We start from the raw sequence: 15,090 nt of genomic DNA on the forward strand, positions 1-15,090 counted from the left end.
TACTCTTTGCATTTCAGCCAACTGGCTTTCCAGGTCATTCACACGATTGTCTGAAGATAGTCGGGAGCCAAAGTAGCTGGTTGGGGTTACACCTCGTCCCCTTCAACCTCACACGCCCATGCCTGGAGGCATCACTTCCCTATAGATCTCATCTGAGAGAGGTAGTTGTGTCCCATGTTCATCTATACCTGCTAGGTCTTTCATTTTGTGCTTCGTATTCCAAAAAAAAAATTACACACAGGATATTAAATACAGCCGAGTATGATATTTAAACCTGAAGCTATTACTAAGATGAAATTGTTACATACAATGTATTCTCTTGATTGATCATCAAGAGCGTCAGCGTTTGTGAACTTGTGTGAGTCCTCACAAAAAGATCTCCTAGGGAAGGGGTGCTCCACCTCGACTCAAACCAAATATAAAGAAATTTATTAATTGTTAATCACTAGTCAAATTCAATGCCATGATAGGGAAAATAAAAATAATAACCATATGTACCATTATCTCTTCAAACTGGGGAAAACTTATTCTTCCAGCAGCATGCTTCGCTATTTGCTTAGCACGGTTAGCCCTATTACGTTTAGAAATTGCCTATACAAAAAGATCTCCTAGTTAGTATTGTACCCTATAAAAATACTTAAGCTAAACATTACACTTTTTCTTACTTGATGCTCCGGAGTATCCCAAAACTCCATAAGTTGAACCCACTCCTGTTGCGATAGTTGCTCTGGCCTATGGCTTATACGTTCTTCATATGTGGCATAGTGGGTATAAAAGTTCCTTTTCCATTTACTTTTTTTGTTTCTGAATTCGTCCCCGGAAATCACAGCCAAAGTGGGCTCCTTCCGGGTCTCATCAAGTTCCCATTTATCCTAAAACGAGAGACAAAAAGATCTACTAAGAAATGAAATAGACAGTTTTTTTAAATTAGTGCAAGTGTGTGCAGATCCAAATGTCCATACCTTAATGTTATCCCATAACCACTCTTTGTCGCCTACATCTTGGAGCTCCCAATTTTTTGTCCAATCAAATCGACGTGACGTTGCCATTAATACTCCAAGAGATTCAGAGAACAAGCTTGGATGTTTCCGAGGTCCCACTGGTTGTCTGCCTTTCCATACCAATTCCAACTTTGAGCCATTTGGTTGGTCAAATACCTTAGGAAGGGTAGAAGTGCCCCTTACCCACTTTCCAGCTGTACACAAGCCCAAAGCTTCATTAATTAAACATAAGACAATAATGAACTAGAATGTTAGTTTAGTTAAACTTACCGCTCTCGTCACCATTAGGATCCTCTCGAAATCGTTTGACCATTGCACCTGTCTAAATCGTCACATAAAGCAATTCATCAAGTAAATCCATTAAGGAAGACACTAGATAATAACCACTCCCAAAACATTAAAAAAAAAAAAAAAATAGCACAAAAAACGAGTTTGTTCCCACAAAAAAAAAAACAGCACAAAAAATGAGTTTGTTCCCACAAAAAAAAATAGCACAAAAAACTACATATAATCATCGTCACTGTCATTGTCTTCATCACAATCATTATCAAGGTCTTCATCACAATCACTATCATTGATGAAGTCTTCATCACATTCGACACCGTCAATGATATCTTCATCAATAGTATCCGCAACAACTTCTACTCCATCAATCTCACTCCTAGTCCAACCGTTAATGTCGTGTGTGCTGTCAACTATGTTATCCACATCTTGCTGCATGCAAGACGTGTTATCTTCAGTCGACTCAACTACTGAACCCATATCATACAAGTCCCTTGGAAGCGTCTTTAACACAACTCGCCAATTATCATCCAAATTATCTTGGAGATAAAAAACTTGTTCAGCTTGAGATGCTAAAATAAACGGTTCACTCGTAGCTAAGGTTCGTGTAAAGTTCACAGTAGTGAACCCATATTCATCTATTTTCATTCCTGCGCGAGTCATAACATCCCACCAATCACACTTGAACAGAAACACTCTATTCTCCTTGCAATAACGCAACTCAACTATGTCATTCAACACACCATAATAACCCACACTACCGGTCACTGGGTTCATGTCTTTCGCGCTCGCAAAGCTTGACGTTTCTGCCGATACAAAAACTCCACTATTCTGAGTTTTCCTTCGTGACTCACGAGCTTTTGTGTGAAATCTGTATCCATTTGCAATACAGCCCTTGAAACAAGAAGCAAATCGACTAGGACCATATGCTAAACTCTGAAGTTGCTCGCTGACCAACTCCCCATCCTTTTTCATTTGCTGGACCTATTCAGATAAGGAGAAAAAAAATAATGTTGAACTTCAGTAAACATAAGCAATCAGTAGCAAGTAGCTCCAATCAAAAAGAAAGAAGACAAAAAATGGCTTCTTTTGCAACAAACAACATGGCGAATATTGGACTTTTATTACAAGGTTTTGAGGCTCGGACCTCGAGAACACTCTATCCAAGCGAGAATATAAATTGTTGTACATGAGTAATTATTATAAGGTTTGAAATTTTGAATAGCCCTAATAACTTTACCACTATTGATAACACAACTAGATCAAGTAAAGTCATTATAGTAGATCGACATTAGATCAAGATATACTCTGAAGCAAAGAAAAAGAGCTATTACAACTAATTACTCGGTAATGCAGAGAAACATTCTCTGTCTTCCACTCTCCAGGATCCAAAAGAAAAGGAAACAACTAATGCAGGAGGGAGGGGGAGAGAGATTTACTAACATCTTCCTATTTTTTCCTTGTTCTTTGTGTTGGACAGACTAATTACCAATGCTCTAGGAACCTGCAGCTAAATTCCAAGTAGAACAAACATCCCTAAATAAGAAACTAAATCTAAACTGTACTAAACATCCTCTAAATATCCCTAAATCAGCTAAACATAAATATAAATAAAACAAGTAGAATCCTTCTTGAGGCATGTTACTAAACAGTGAAATCATATTGCTATCTACAAAACTACTTTGGAAAAAAGTAAATAGAGTACATAAACCGATATACATAATCTAGCGCATACAATTAACACTTACTTGGTTTTCAAACCATTTACCAAACCGTTCATTATGAATACGGTCCACATTCCTAGCACTTCCCCGCCGACCGAGCTCATCCCTAATCACTTGTTTGTGTTTCCTGTACAAAACATTATTGCATTTACGACATAGGTTTATAAATAATATTTCTTTTAACTAAAGCACAATTTCAATAAAGTGGACTTACTCAATAAATGGTACCACTTCCTCACAATTGATTAGCACATACAAACGAGCTTGTTCCCACTCATCGCCCTGTTAAAGTCCTAAACGTTCCTTTCCCTAAAGCACGACTGTATCCTAAAAAAATAGAAAACTGTCCATCCAATCCAACAACTCGGAACTCTTCATTCCTCCCTGTCCGGTTGAACTTAGTCTCCATCCCATCATCTAAGTATCTTGAGCAGAAAGTCAAGCATTCATCAAGAAGATACCCTTCGCAATGGATCCCTCCGGTCTACTCTTATTACTTAACATACTTCTTCAAAGTGTACAAGTACCTGAATAAATATAAAAGATGACAAAATTTAAGTTCAAATTTTAACAAAATACAAACAAAAGTAACCATTACTATTATCTTTACTTACTGACCTTTCGATTGGGTACATCCATCGATAGTACATTGGTCCAAATGAGCTTAGCTTGACCAGCTAAATGAATAGGCAAGTGCACCATAACATCAAAAATGATGGAGGAAATATCATTTCCATTTTGCATAGTGTGACAATTAACCGGGTACTCAAGACGTTCCAACTCTGCAACCCATAATACTTTTGAACACAACTGCTTGTAGAAATTAGAGAGTTCAACAAGAACTAATGTAACTTCCTTAGGTAAGATTCCACGTATTGCAACTGGAAGCAGTTGTTGCACTAGAACATGCCAATCATGGCTTTTTAGGCCAGGTATTTTGCATTCTTTCACCTGAACATGACGCGATATATTTGATGAAAAATTATCCGGAACTTTAATACCTTTCAAGAATTGACAAAGCTTCCTCTTCTCAGTCAAGGACAAGGTAAAGGGAGCAGGGGGGATATAGTATTTGTTACCCTCTTTAGCTATCGGATGAAGTGACTTTCGTGATACCCATTAACACCAAATCTTGTCTTGACTTTAGGTTATCCTTTGATTTCTTCTCTAAATTCAGCAGTTGTCCCAAGCCAACTTTCACCGTTGTTCTTTTCAATGTGCATGACATCTAGATTATGGAGTAAACAAAGGTATTTCCAATATGGGAGCTCAAAAAATACACTAATCTTCTTCCAATTGTGTGGCAAAGAATTATCCTCTCGACTTCTCTTTTGTCCAATAACCTTATCACTATTCACCTTACCAAATGTGATTTGGTCGAATCTATCTAATTGAGCAAGTACATCACTTCCAGTAAAGGGGCTTGGGGCAACTCCCATTTCTGTCTTGTTATCAAAAGAACTCTTATTCTTTCGATATTTATGATCAAGTGGCAGGAATTTACGACTTCCCATATAACAGAACTTTTTCCCATTTTGCAACCATTTTGAGCAAGTCTTCTCATGGCAAGAGGGACAGGCAAGTTGTCCTTTAGTGCTCCATCCGGACAAATTAGCAAATGCTGGGAAGTCATTAATAGTCCACAAAATAGCTGCATGCATTTTAAAATTCTGTTTTGAAGAGGCATCATACGCCTCAACTCCCCTTCTCCCACAACTCCTTTAACTCATCAATCAATGGTCGCAAGTACACGTCAATGTTATTTCCAGACTGCTAGGGCGGGAATTAGCAATGACATGATGAGAAAAGGTTGTTTCATACACATCCAAGGCGCAAATTATAACGGAACTAGAATAACGGGCCAAGTGCTATGAATAGAACTAAGACTACCAAAAGGATTGAAGCCATCACTAGCCATTCCAAGTCTGACATTGCGAGATTCTAAACCAAATGAAGGATATCTTTGGTCTAAGCTTTTCCATTCCTTGGAGTCAGCTGGATGCCTCAAAGCACCATCTTTCGTACGATCATCAGCATGCCATCTCATATCTTTAGAAGTTTTTGAGCACATAAATAATCTTTGGAGTCTTGGCTTTATAGGAAAGTATCGCAAAACCTTAGCAGCCTTTTTCTTAGGTTTTGCAGATGAACTAACTCTATTTTCTGTACACTCCAAGTCGCGGATCCATCTTGACTCACCACATACATCACAGTTATCCTTGTCCATGACTGGTTTATTATCCTTCCAATACAACATACAATCATTAGGACATGCGTCTATCTTAATGCACTCCATCCCAAGATCCCGAAGTTGTTTTTTTGATTCATAATGATTCTTGGGCATATTGATGTCATTTGGAAGTGAATCATTTAATACCTCAAGCAACATGTCAAACGAATGATTACTCCAGCCGTTAAGACACTTTACATGAAGCAATCATACTAGAAAAAAAGACAATTTTGAACTCTTAGTACAGCCAGTGGTACAAGGGTGTGTCCGCTTCCTTCAACAACTTGTAAAACTTATGTGCTTCTTCATTTGGCTCATCCGTTCGAAAGTGTCACTTTGGAACTAGACTCATTTGTATTCGAACTAGGTGGTATGCCATTGTCTATACCAACCATGTTTTGAAATCCTAATGCATCTTGCAACATTGTATGCATATCATCACCCTAATTAGACTCGGTATTTACCTCCACACTCTCCCCATGCTTTGTCCAACGGACATAACTCCGTAGTATACCACGATTCTTTATATGATGTTCCACTATATGTTTAGGCAATAACATTAGATTAAGGCATCCTACACATGGGCAGTAAATCTCACCACCAAGTTCCTTAATTGATTATTCCAAGCAAACTCGATAAATTTCTCACAACCAAGTATATACTTACGACTGCATCTTCCTAGAGTCGGATCCATCCAACTTTTATCCATTTAAAAACTGAACTACAACTACATAAAAAAAAAAAGACAATCTTGTTCAAGAAGAATATCATATCCTACATCAAGTTCAAAAATTAATATATTCACTAACATATCCTAACATAACATAGGAGAACCAATAAAAAAAAGACTCGCGTGACAAGGCCATATTAATCTGTCCAAATGTGGGATTTACCACCAAATATTGGTCTCACATAATTGAAGAAAGCAATAGCCATGAAAACATAACTAGAACTCAATCGAGGAAAGCTAAAGCTTTAAATTTGAAAAGTCGATCTTTTTATCCAAAAATAACATAAATTGGATTAAAACCTCATATATATATATATATATATATATATATACAATATTCTAACAATAGAAAAGTCGAATCAATTGATCAAATATTCTTACGATATTTAGATTTAAATAAAATAATGAAGTGCTTGACTTAGTCACCAGATCGTTGAGCGGGAGCGGGAGCGAGATCGCCTAACTTGAGAAGCTCCCACTTTGAGAGCGCCCACAGAGCGCTTATATATACTAGTAATTTTACTAATTAGTGAAGTACTGAGTAACAAATGCTAGTTATCATACTTGATTTTTTCTTGTGTGTTCTCAAAGTAATTAATAAAGGATTAATAAATCAAATGTTTGATAACAAAGTTACAAATGATTCTAACCAAAAAACAAAATTACGAAGGATTGAAAAAGAAGTAGAATTAGGAGAAAGGACAAAAACATAATTAGCTATTGAGTTGGCTATAAAACTGAGAAAAATAAGTTATACTACACTAGTGCTACTATGAGATGGGGAGTATAGTTTAGTGGTACAGGTCTTCTTCCTTAAACCTTCTTCACACTTCAGAGACCCAAAAATTTCATGAACGACAACATCTCGACAAAAACCCATTTCATCAATTATGAGAAACAAAACTCGCTAGTTCGATAAAATCGTCATATTCTCATCTCTTCCAAATTTTTTTTTTGTTTTTGGATTTTGATTAATTCATCTACAATATTTTGATTTAAAGTTGAGAATCTATTAAAGTTCTTCAAATTAGTGAATGGTTTGTATAGATAATTAGATTTGTGTTTTACTCTAGCAGAAAACTCATCTAAATGGATGATTAGAAATGAATTAACTGATTCTTTAGTGCAAAGAGCAGTTCCTTAAATCCAAAACGCAGAGAAGGAGGATTACCTGAAGGTAAAATAAGCAATGGAGAAGGAGGCAGAAGCAGTGAAGAACAAGAAGGCAACCGGTGAAGAAAAAGGCAGCAACTGGTGGTGAAGAAGAAGGTGGCGGTGAAGAAGAAGGCACTGGTGCGGCAGCCGGTGAAAAGTATTTGGGTTTTTTGGGTTTCTTCTTTCTTCTTTTTGTTATTTGATTCAACTATCAAAAAATAAACGAGCGAAAGAACCGCGGGAATGCTAATTATTTCGATTTTCGATTTTCTATTTTTTCTATTTTCTATTTTCTGCGGTTTTTCTATTTTATGATTTTTTTTTAATGAAAATAATTATTTAATGTTTTAAATAGCCTTTTTGCAGCCATCGACGCCAAACACTTAATTAAAGCCACGCGCAAAATTTGTTCGCTACGAAAGGTCTGACTTAAAGCCACGACCACATTGAAACGGTTGCAAAAAATGCACCTTTTGCAACAAAAGGATAATCACGAGGCAAAAAGGTACTTCTTGCCACATATTTAGTTTGTCGTGACAACAAGTAAGATATAGCCACCAAACCCCTAGCCGCGGCAATATGTCCGAGGCTAAAAGTCACTTTTTTGGTAGTGACAAGAGAACCACAACAAGTACTGAACATCCATAAAATCTTGAACCGAACTCCACCTGAACCGAACGCCCAACACCGGCAGCAATTCCACATTGGAAACCCCACCACCACTTTCTCCAAATCAGCTACAACTGTACTCAACCAAAAACCATGTTGGATCTCCCAAAGAAAAGACTCAAGAGCCTTCAAATCGCGCAGTATTACACTCCACGACACAAGCGGAAGATTAACAATCCCATAAAAGAATGCCCCACCAAGAGCCCTACAAAGGGGCGGTGGCCTGACCATATCACTACCCAAACCAGCAATCCAGAGATGGAATAGATAATGGGAGAGAGCCTTGGTCTCAGCCAAGTAAGATATAGAGCCAAACCCGGAGAAATAGCAGAGAGATTTTGAACCCATGGCTTTGCCACTGATAGTGAGCTACTAGATCCAAAGGAACCAGCTTGAAGCAATAAACACCTGAAAAATATAACCAGAAACCTAGATCTAACTTATTTAAGGTCTTCAAAGAAGAAACAATCTGCAAAATTGGGAAAGAAGGCTTCTCCAAAGGAGAAAACCAAAACCCCCATAGCCAGATCCAATGAAGTGCACGACCTGTGATGTCGATCATCCTATGTGTTGCAAGAACACTTAAAGGAGCGATTTTTTTTCTTCATTGCAGCTGGGGTGGGAAGAGAGAGAAGCTACCAGGGAAGGTGAGAAGAGAAGGAGATTTGATAAGGAGAGATACTGCTTTTCCCCACAGGAGAAGGTTTCTCTACTCTCACTATTGAGAGAGATCGAGAGCGGCAGCCATTCTCTTTTCCAAAGTTTTTATTATTTTTCCTTGTAATGCTTCTGTTGATGATCTTGTTCTCCTTTCGGAAAGGTTCTTTCATTTTCTCTTTATATATATATATATATATATATATATATATATATATATATATATATATATATATTTACGGTTTTACCCCTTAAAGTGTTCATGCTAGGAATTGTTGCACAGAAACAACTCCGAAAAAGACAAATTTTCTTTTCTTTGTCTAATGCTATATATGATGTGATTGTGTTGGGTGGTGTTTGACAATTCGTGCATATAATAAAAGACTAGTTCTTATTTTAAGGCATTAGGATTTAGTAAATAATTGTATTGGGACCTATAAAGTTCTATAATGTTTTGTTGTTTTGCAATATAGGGAAACAGTGTGTAAATAATTGTATAGGGTCCTATCAGCTTATGGGCTATGACAATATTCATAACATGGAGATTATATGTTATTACAAATTTATAAAGATAAGTAAGAAAAATGCTTTAAAAAGGGGCTTCGCCTGAAGTTTAATCCTCGGTCGAGGTCAAGGGCATGCGCTTCATTAGTAGTTTCCTGTTAGGCACAAGGCTTTTCAACTAGAATTGAGAATCGAAGATGGAGAGCGAAGAGTGAAGGTTAGGTAAGAACCTTGATGGATACATTAAGGAGATTTGGGATAACACCCTTGGTTTAACTAACATACGCTTGCTGTAATGCTGTGAATGCGGGATCGTTTTCTATGATTTTGAGTATGCTCAAAAACATCCAAGGAAGGACCATCTGACCTTGAGATATAAGCTTATATTTGGTGGCAAATGATAGATGGTTACATGTTGTTATTTGCTTGTACACCCATATGGATGTTATGTTCATGAGTGTCGTTGTACTAAGGATCCTCCCTCTAATGATCATACTCTTAGGGAGATAACTTATTCCAAAAAAAAAAAAATATCGTTGTACTAAGGATCCTCCCTCTAATGATCATACTCTTAGGGAGATAACTTATTCCAAAAAAAAAAAAAGTTTGTTCTTTTTTGGTTTCCATTGTGGTTTGTAAGTTAGAGTCCACTATGATTTGTGGATGGATGAGGTTGTTGAAATCAGCTATATAAAACATTACATGGCAATCCAGGCTCAACAGGACATATAATTGGTCAGGTGATTATTGGTGCTCTTAGCATGGGGTTATCACAACACAACTAATTTTTAGGCAATTATATAAGGAGTACACGCAGAGTGTGCACTTGACCAAGAATGTCTGATATGATCTTTGAACCGAGTCAGAGTTTTAAACCCATTTCCATCCGTTCACTTTTTTCGGTAGTAAGGAAAGACTGGATTAAGCATGTGGATGCAGGCTTCGAAATCTTTCAACCATGTGGTTATTTTGTGTGCACGGGCGTGATCTTCTCAGCAGATAACATTTGCTATTTGCTAAGTTTTGAGTTGTATCAGGCTTAATAATATGTTTTAAAGTAACTTTTCTGAAAGTATATCAGTACTTGTTGCATCATTTAATATTTGTTTGGCCAATAGAATGATTTAAAATGTTTTATTTGACATATATTTTAAAACTATGAACGCCATACTAATTTTTTTGGTTTTCAACAAGTCATTTCAGGTGCCATAGACTCGAGCACATTTGTTTAAAGATTTCTGAAAGGACAGTATTGGAAGGAAAGACGACAATTGGCAAATCAATTGGAAATTTACAAGTACTGGAAAGCATGGAAGTTGACGAAGTCTTCATCTCTGACGATTCTACACTTAAACAAGTCAGTGAATGCTGTCCTAATTTCATTAAATTGGAAGTCTGCAACTCAGTGTGTAAGAACACGGCTTTACTGATAGCTACTTTTCTGCCAAAACTCAAAATTTTGGATATTTCTTCGACTAATATTCACAGGAAAGATTTGTTAGTTATTCTTAAAGGTTGTGTTGAGCTTGAAAGCCTTGATATCACTAACTGTGGAAAGATACATAGTGATGACGAAATACTTAAAATAGGTTGTAGGAGGTTAGAAGTTTTCAAGTGGGACAACGCATACAGTGACTATTGTTCAGAGTGTGAGGAAGAAAATGAAGATATGAGTTATCAGTGGCCATGTGCACATGTAATGGACGAAGGCTTTTCTACTTACATTGAAGGAACTTATGACTTGTTTCCATTTGATCCGGTAGTCAATCCAGTTGCGAATTGGGAATATGAACCTTTTGTTGATGAAGTTGCAGATGGTGCTTCTGGTGCGTCCAATGATCATTATGATAATGGAGAACGTAAGAACGTTTCTGTGATCTTTGTTGTAGCTTTCATTCTGATGATGGTGACAATGCTGTTATAGATCCGTACGACTATTCGTTATTGTAATGCTTAAATTTGTGTTACAGTAATTGGGACTTGTTTAATTGAGAATGAACTAGGTACCTTTTTATTAATAGCATGTTCGATTATGTTTGAGGCACTGAAATTAACTTTTAACATTTCAATCAGATAATTATGTGCAATTTCAGTTACAGTACAGGGCTTATACTGGTCAGGCATGGAAGAGTATAGACCCCAAAAGGCATCAGAAGAACACATATTTCTGCAATTCTGCAATTTCATAATTCAATAGGTAAGGTTCCATACTTCAAGAAGAACACATGTATTTCTGCAATTCTGGAATTTCAGAGTTCAAGAAGAACACAAGAGCTTCTAGCTCAATTGGTTGTGTACCCCTCTTCTCATGGGAGAGGTTACAAGTTCGAATTCCACCAAGTGTTAGTTGGGATTTATCTTCATGGACAAAGTGGAGGCGGTTTCGGTGAGCCACCGGGCTAGGTTCCCTTCGGAGTTGATGAGCCTCCGGGAGCCTTCGGGCTAGGGTCCTTAAAAGGTAAGGTTCCATACTTCAACTTACAAAAAAAAGAAAAAAAAGAAAAGAAAGTTCCATACTTCAAGATCACCGTGTATATATATTGTTATTTTGTTAGCCGGTTTAAGCTAGTGCCTCGAGGCATTATAATTTGAGCATGTTTTATCGAGATTATTGGGGTTTCCTTTCATTGAAACGCTTGTCCAGTTCTGATTGATTGCGGTAGAGCATATATACAGTACAAAGTTTCACTGTTATGGGATTTGTGCACCTTCTTTTAGAAGTTGTAGGCTGACAGGCACACAATAAATACTAGTTGCTCGACTGGCACATAATCATAAATTCATAGTTGAGTTTGTGATTGAAATGGTTACGGAAAAATTAAAGGTCCCGCACTTCCATCTGTGTTATCAGTTTACGTACGTAGTATATAACCAGCTTGTGATATATGAACATATGGTGGGTTTGCATGGACGAGAGAGGAAGAAGGAAACATATAGATGGAGTTGGGGGAGGGGTGAGAGAGGCCTTGTTACGCGCACACGCAATCCTGCTCGGAGCTAGGAATCCAATGTGATTGGTTCATAAGATGCGTCACTTTGTATGTCATAGTTCTTGTTTGTACATCTCTTCTGCATATATAACTTTATCGTCCAAGTATACAAACTTGTTATGTTCACGTATTCAAACTTTAAAACTTGATGATAATATAAAGATATAACAATACTAGCGGCTTTCTTCAAATGAAGAGTACTATGAGCTAATTTATTACCTTTGTTTCAATGGTGAGTATATTCCTATCGTTCAATAATTGAGTCAAGGGTACCCTTGAGTCAAATGATCTGGGTTCCTTTGTGCTTCCGTGAGGTGGTACTGGTGGCAGGCAAGGTCGCTTCCTGTTGCTTAAACAGGGCATCCAGAAAAAAAAAAAATCGAAGGGAACAAGAAGTGGAATCGTCCTTTGCCCAGGGGAGGGCAAGAGCTGAGCTTGCATGAAGTAGCTTTACCCATGGGTGCCTCGTGCTATGCATAACAGAAATACTAGTATACTCTTATAATGTGAAGGATAAAATTCCGGAGTTCTATTCCATTGTTGGAGTGGAGGACATTAGTGTGGGATGAATGTACCAAAGAGCAGAGGAGGCTTAATACTATTTGAACACTAGACTACTACAAGTATAAGAAACAATAGACTGCTACTAGACAAGATCTCGTGCATTTGAAGTTTGGAACCCATGGTTATGGACAGGGCCGGCTCTGAGGTTTGGGTGGCCCTACGCGAGCTCCTAAAACTGGGCCTTTTGTCTTAGGAAATGAAAACACGCCAAGTTTTTTTATCATTATTATTTATAATTTGCATAGAGGGGACAGAACCAATGGCAAATATCCAATTCAAATAATTTCTATCCCAAAATTCCTAATTAAGTTCAAAACTTTGTCTAAGGTGATATATATTCAAAATCATAAACAAAAGAAATTTTGAATTAAAAGAATAGAATAAGTAATTCAAATAATTGTAGTTCTGAGACATCATACCTTGAAAATTGTTAGAAGCATATGCAAGTAATATGGACTGTGGGGAGTAGACTAAACGTCCCTCTTTCGACTTTCGGAAAGTGATCAATTGAATTTTCTCTAAAAATAGCTTAAAAAAAAAAATGAAATCCCCTAAAAACAGTCGAGCTCGAAAGGGGGACGAGGTTAGCTTTGTTATTTTTTCTCTGTCTAAAGGGCTTTCTCACTTTATGTAACTAATTAGAATAGTTCGTTATTACAACATGGTATTTTGATTCGTCAAATGACAAGTATTATGATCTAATTTATTAGCTTTGTTTCAAATTTTCAATGATGAGTATATTCCTATCGTTCAATAATTGATAAGCCCAAGAGAGATAGACCAGTTTGTTATTTTCTCATAGTGTAATTAAATATTTTGTTTTTTTATATTGTTTTTATTATTTTTAAGTCACCAAGCCCGACCATAAGTCCATAACATTACAAATAATTTGTAGTTAAAATAGTTTATTCAATCTTCGACGACAATCAACAATAGAACTGAAAACTTTTTAACTTCTTTTCTCCACCTCACTATATTGAAGAAGATAGTTGGCAATGGAGCAACTTAAATATCTGGACACGCTAAATAAGACCTAGTATTCCGTATACGTTAATTATGAAGATTGCAGACAATGACTTTTACAAGTTTTTAAAATCAGGTGGAATGGATGAATACTGATGGAACACGATTCGTTTTGTTGACCGCAACAGATAGAAGACAAGGATAATACTATAATTGTTCGTCACAAGAAGAAAATTGACATGCACATGCAGATGTGGGGGGCTAATTGTACAAAAGGTGCATTTTTCTGTTAGTTTTGGATCTTTTAGTTTTGAGAAATGAAACAACAAACTTCATCAAAGATAATAACATCTTACCAGTTAGTTTTATTTGTCAGTTATTGGGGGTGGGTGGCATCGGAGTTAGTTAATCACATGTTACAACATTTGTGAATCACGTAGCTAAATGAAACAACGATGTTTTCAGAAATGTGTATAAGTGTATTATCTATTTATTTATTTTTCAAATCTTGTACTGAAATTATCATTTCCATGAGGTAAAAGAACCAGATGCGTGGTCTGTTTGAATATTATCCTTAGATATATATTATAGATGTACTTCTTGGCTCTATTTTTCCAGCCTTATCTGTTATATGGGTAATTACGAATAATTAGGAGCAAAAAAATCAGAAACAAAAAACAAAGAAAGTGAATTAAAAAAAAAAATCAGACTCTTTGACAAACCCATTTTAATAAAATATATATTAGGGCGATAAAAAGTAACTTCTTAATGCCTAAAACCCCAAAGAAACAAAACCCTTACCGAATCGAATGCCGTTATTTTGATTTGGCGCTTCAAAAGTTTTCACGTTCCAAAAACGTAGTGAAATCAAAGATCTCAATATTCAAGTAATCCACATCCTTAAAAAGAATTGAAATTGTTAGTTGGATAGATCGGATGTGCTCCAATCCCTTGATATCTATCTATTCACGAATTGATATAAATATTGTTAACTGTAGTAGTTACTCTTTTTTATTTTTCTCCATCACTATTGTAAGTAGCTCAGGTATGTGAATACGTGATGACTTGAATAAAAAGGACCATTTAAAACCCAACCAAAAATCATTGAACTTGAGTAGAAATATCAAAAGTAAGGAGGTCAACTAAGCTAATCACAAGTTAGCTCATAACGTCCATGAAGGACATAAGTCTTGTGGTCCATCAGAAAAAGTGAGTCCTTCATACTGCAATTAAGAAACAATATAATTTCATGTAGGGGTGTAATATGGGGCGGGATGGGTCAACTGCGGGTTAAATAGTAATGGGGCGGGTCTAGGGAATACAAATCTAGTGGTCTCCGATGGGGCGGGGCGGGTTGAAGTGTCATGTCTTGACCATCCATCCGCCTGTTGGGTTAGCAACTACGGGGTGGGTTTTGGGTCATCCGGTCGGGTGGAAATTATCATTTTATTTTAAATTTCACCCAAAAACTTTCTAATTCTCGCAAATAATATATTTCCAATTCACAACATAGAGAAAAAAATGGAATCAATCAATAAAAAATAAACAAATATAAAAAATTGAACTTGAACCCAAAACCATATCTGCAAATTTGAAACTTATTTATCGTGATTTACCATTT

At 36.6% G+C, this 15,090-nt stretch overlaps 1 protein-coding gene and 1 long non-coding RNA gene across 2 annotated transcripts; one reads left to right on the forward strand and one right to left on the reverse strand.

The window, feature by feature from the left end:
• Nucleotides 1-1,418: 1,418 nt before the first annotated feature.
• On the reverse strand, nt 1,419-4,668 carry LOC147502525 (uncharacterized). The gene is made up of 7 exons (XM_086604554.1): nt 4,351-4,668; nt 3,767-3,958; nt 3,626-3,684; nt 3,514-3,534; nt 3,352-3,432; nt 3,032-3,134; nt 1,419-2,267 (listed from the first exon to the last, which is right to left on the reverse strand). The coding sequence occupies exons 1-7, from the start codon at nt 4,666-4,668 to the stop codon at nt 1,503-1,505; spliced, it is 1,539 nt and encodes a 512-aa protein (XP_086460680.1). The 3' UTR covers nt 1,419-1,502.
• A 6,152-nt stretch (nt 4,669-10,820) lies between these two features.
• Nucleotides 10,821-12,049, forward strand: LOC147502526 (uncharacterized). Its single transcript, XR_015221721.1, has 2 exons — nt 10,821-10,955; nt 11,046-12,049. It is a non-coding gene; the product is annotated as an uncharacterized LOC147502526 (long non-coding RNA).
• The last annotated feature ends 3,041 nt before the right edge of the window (nt 12,050-15,090 follow it).

This window comes from Coptis chinensis, chromosome 4 (assembly GCF_015680905.1).
Source record: "Coptis chinensis isolate HL-2020 chromosome 4, ASM1568090v1, whole genome shotgun sequence".
Lineage (NCBI taxonomy): Eukaryota > Viridiplantae > Streptophyta > Magnoliopsida > Ranunculales > Ranunculaceae > Coptis > Coptis chinensis.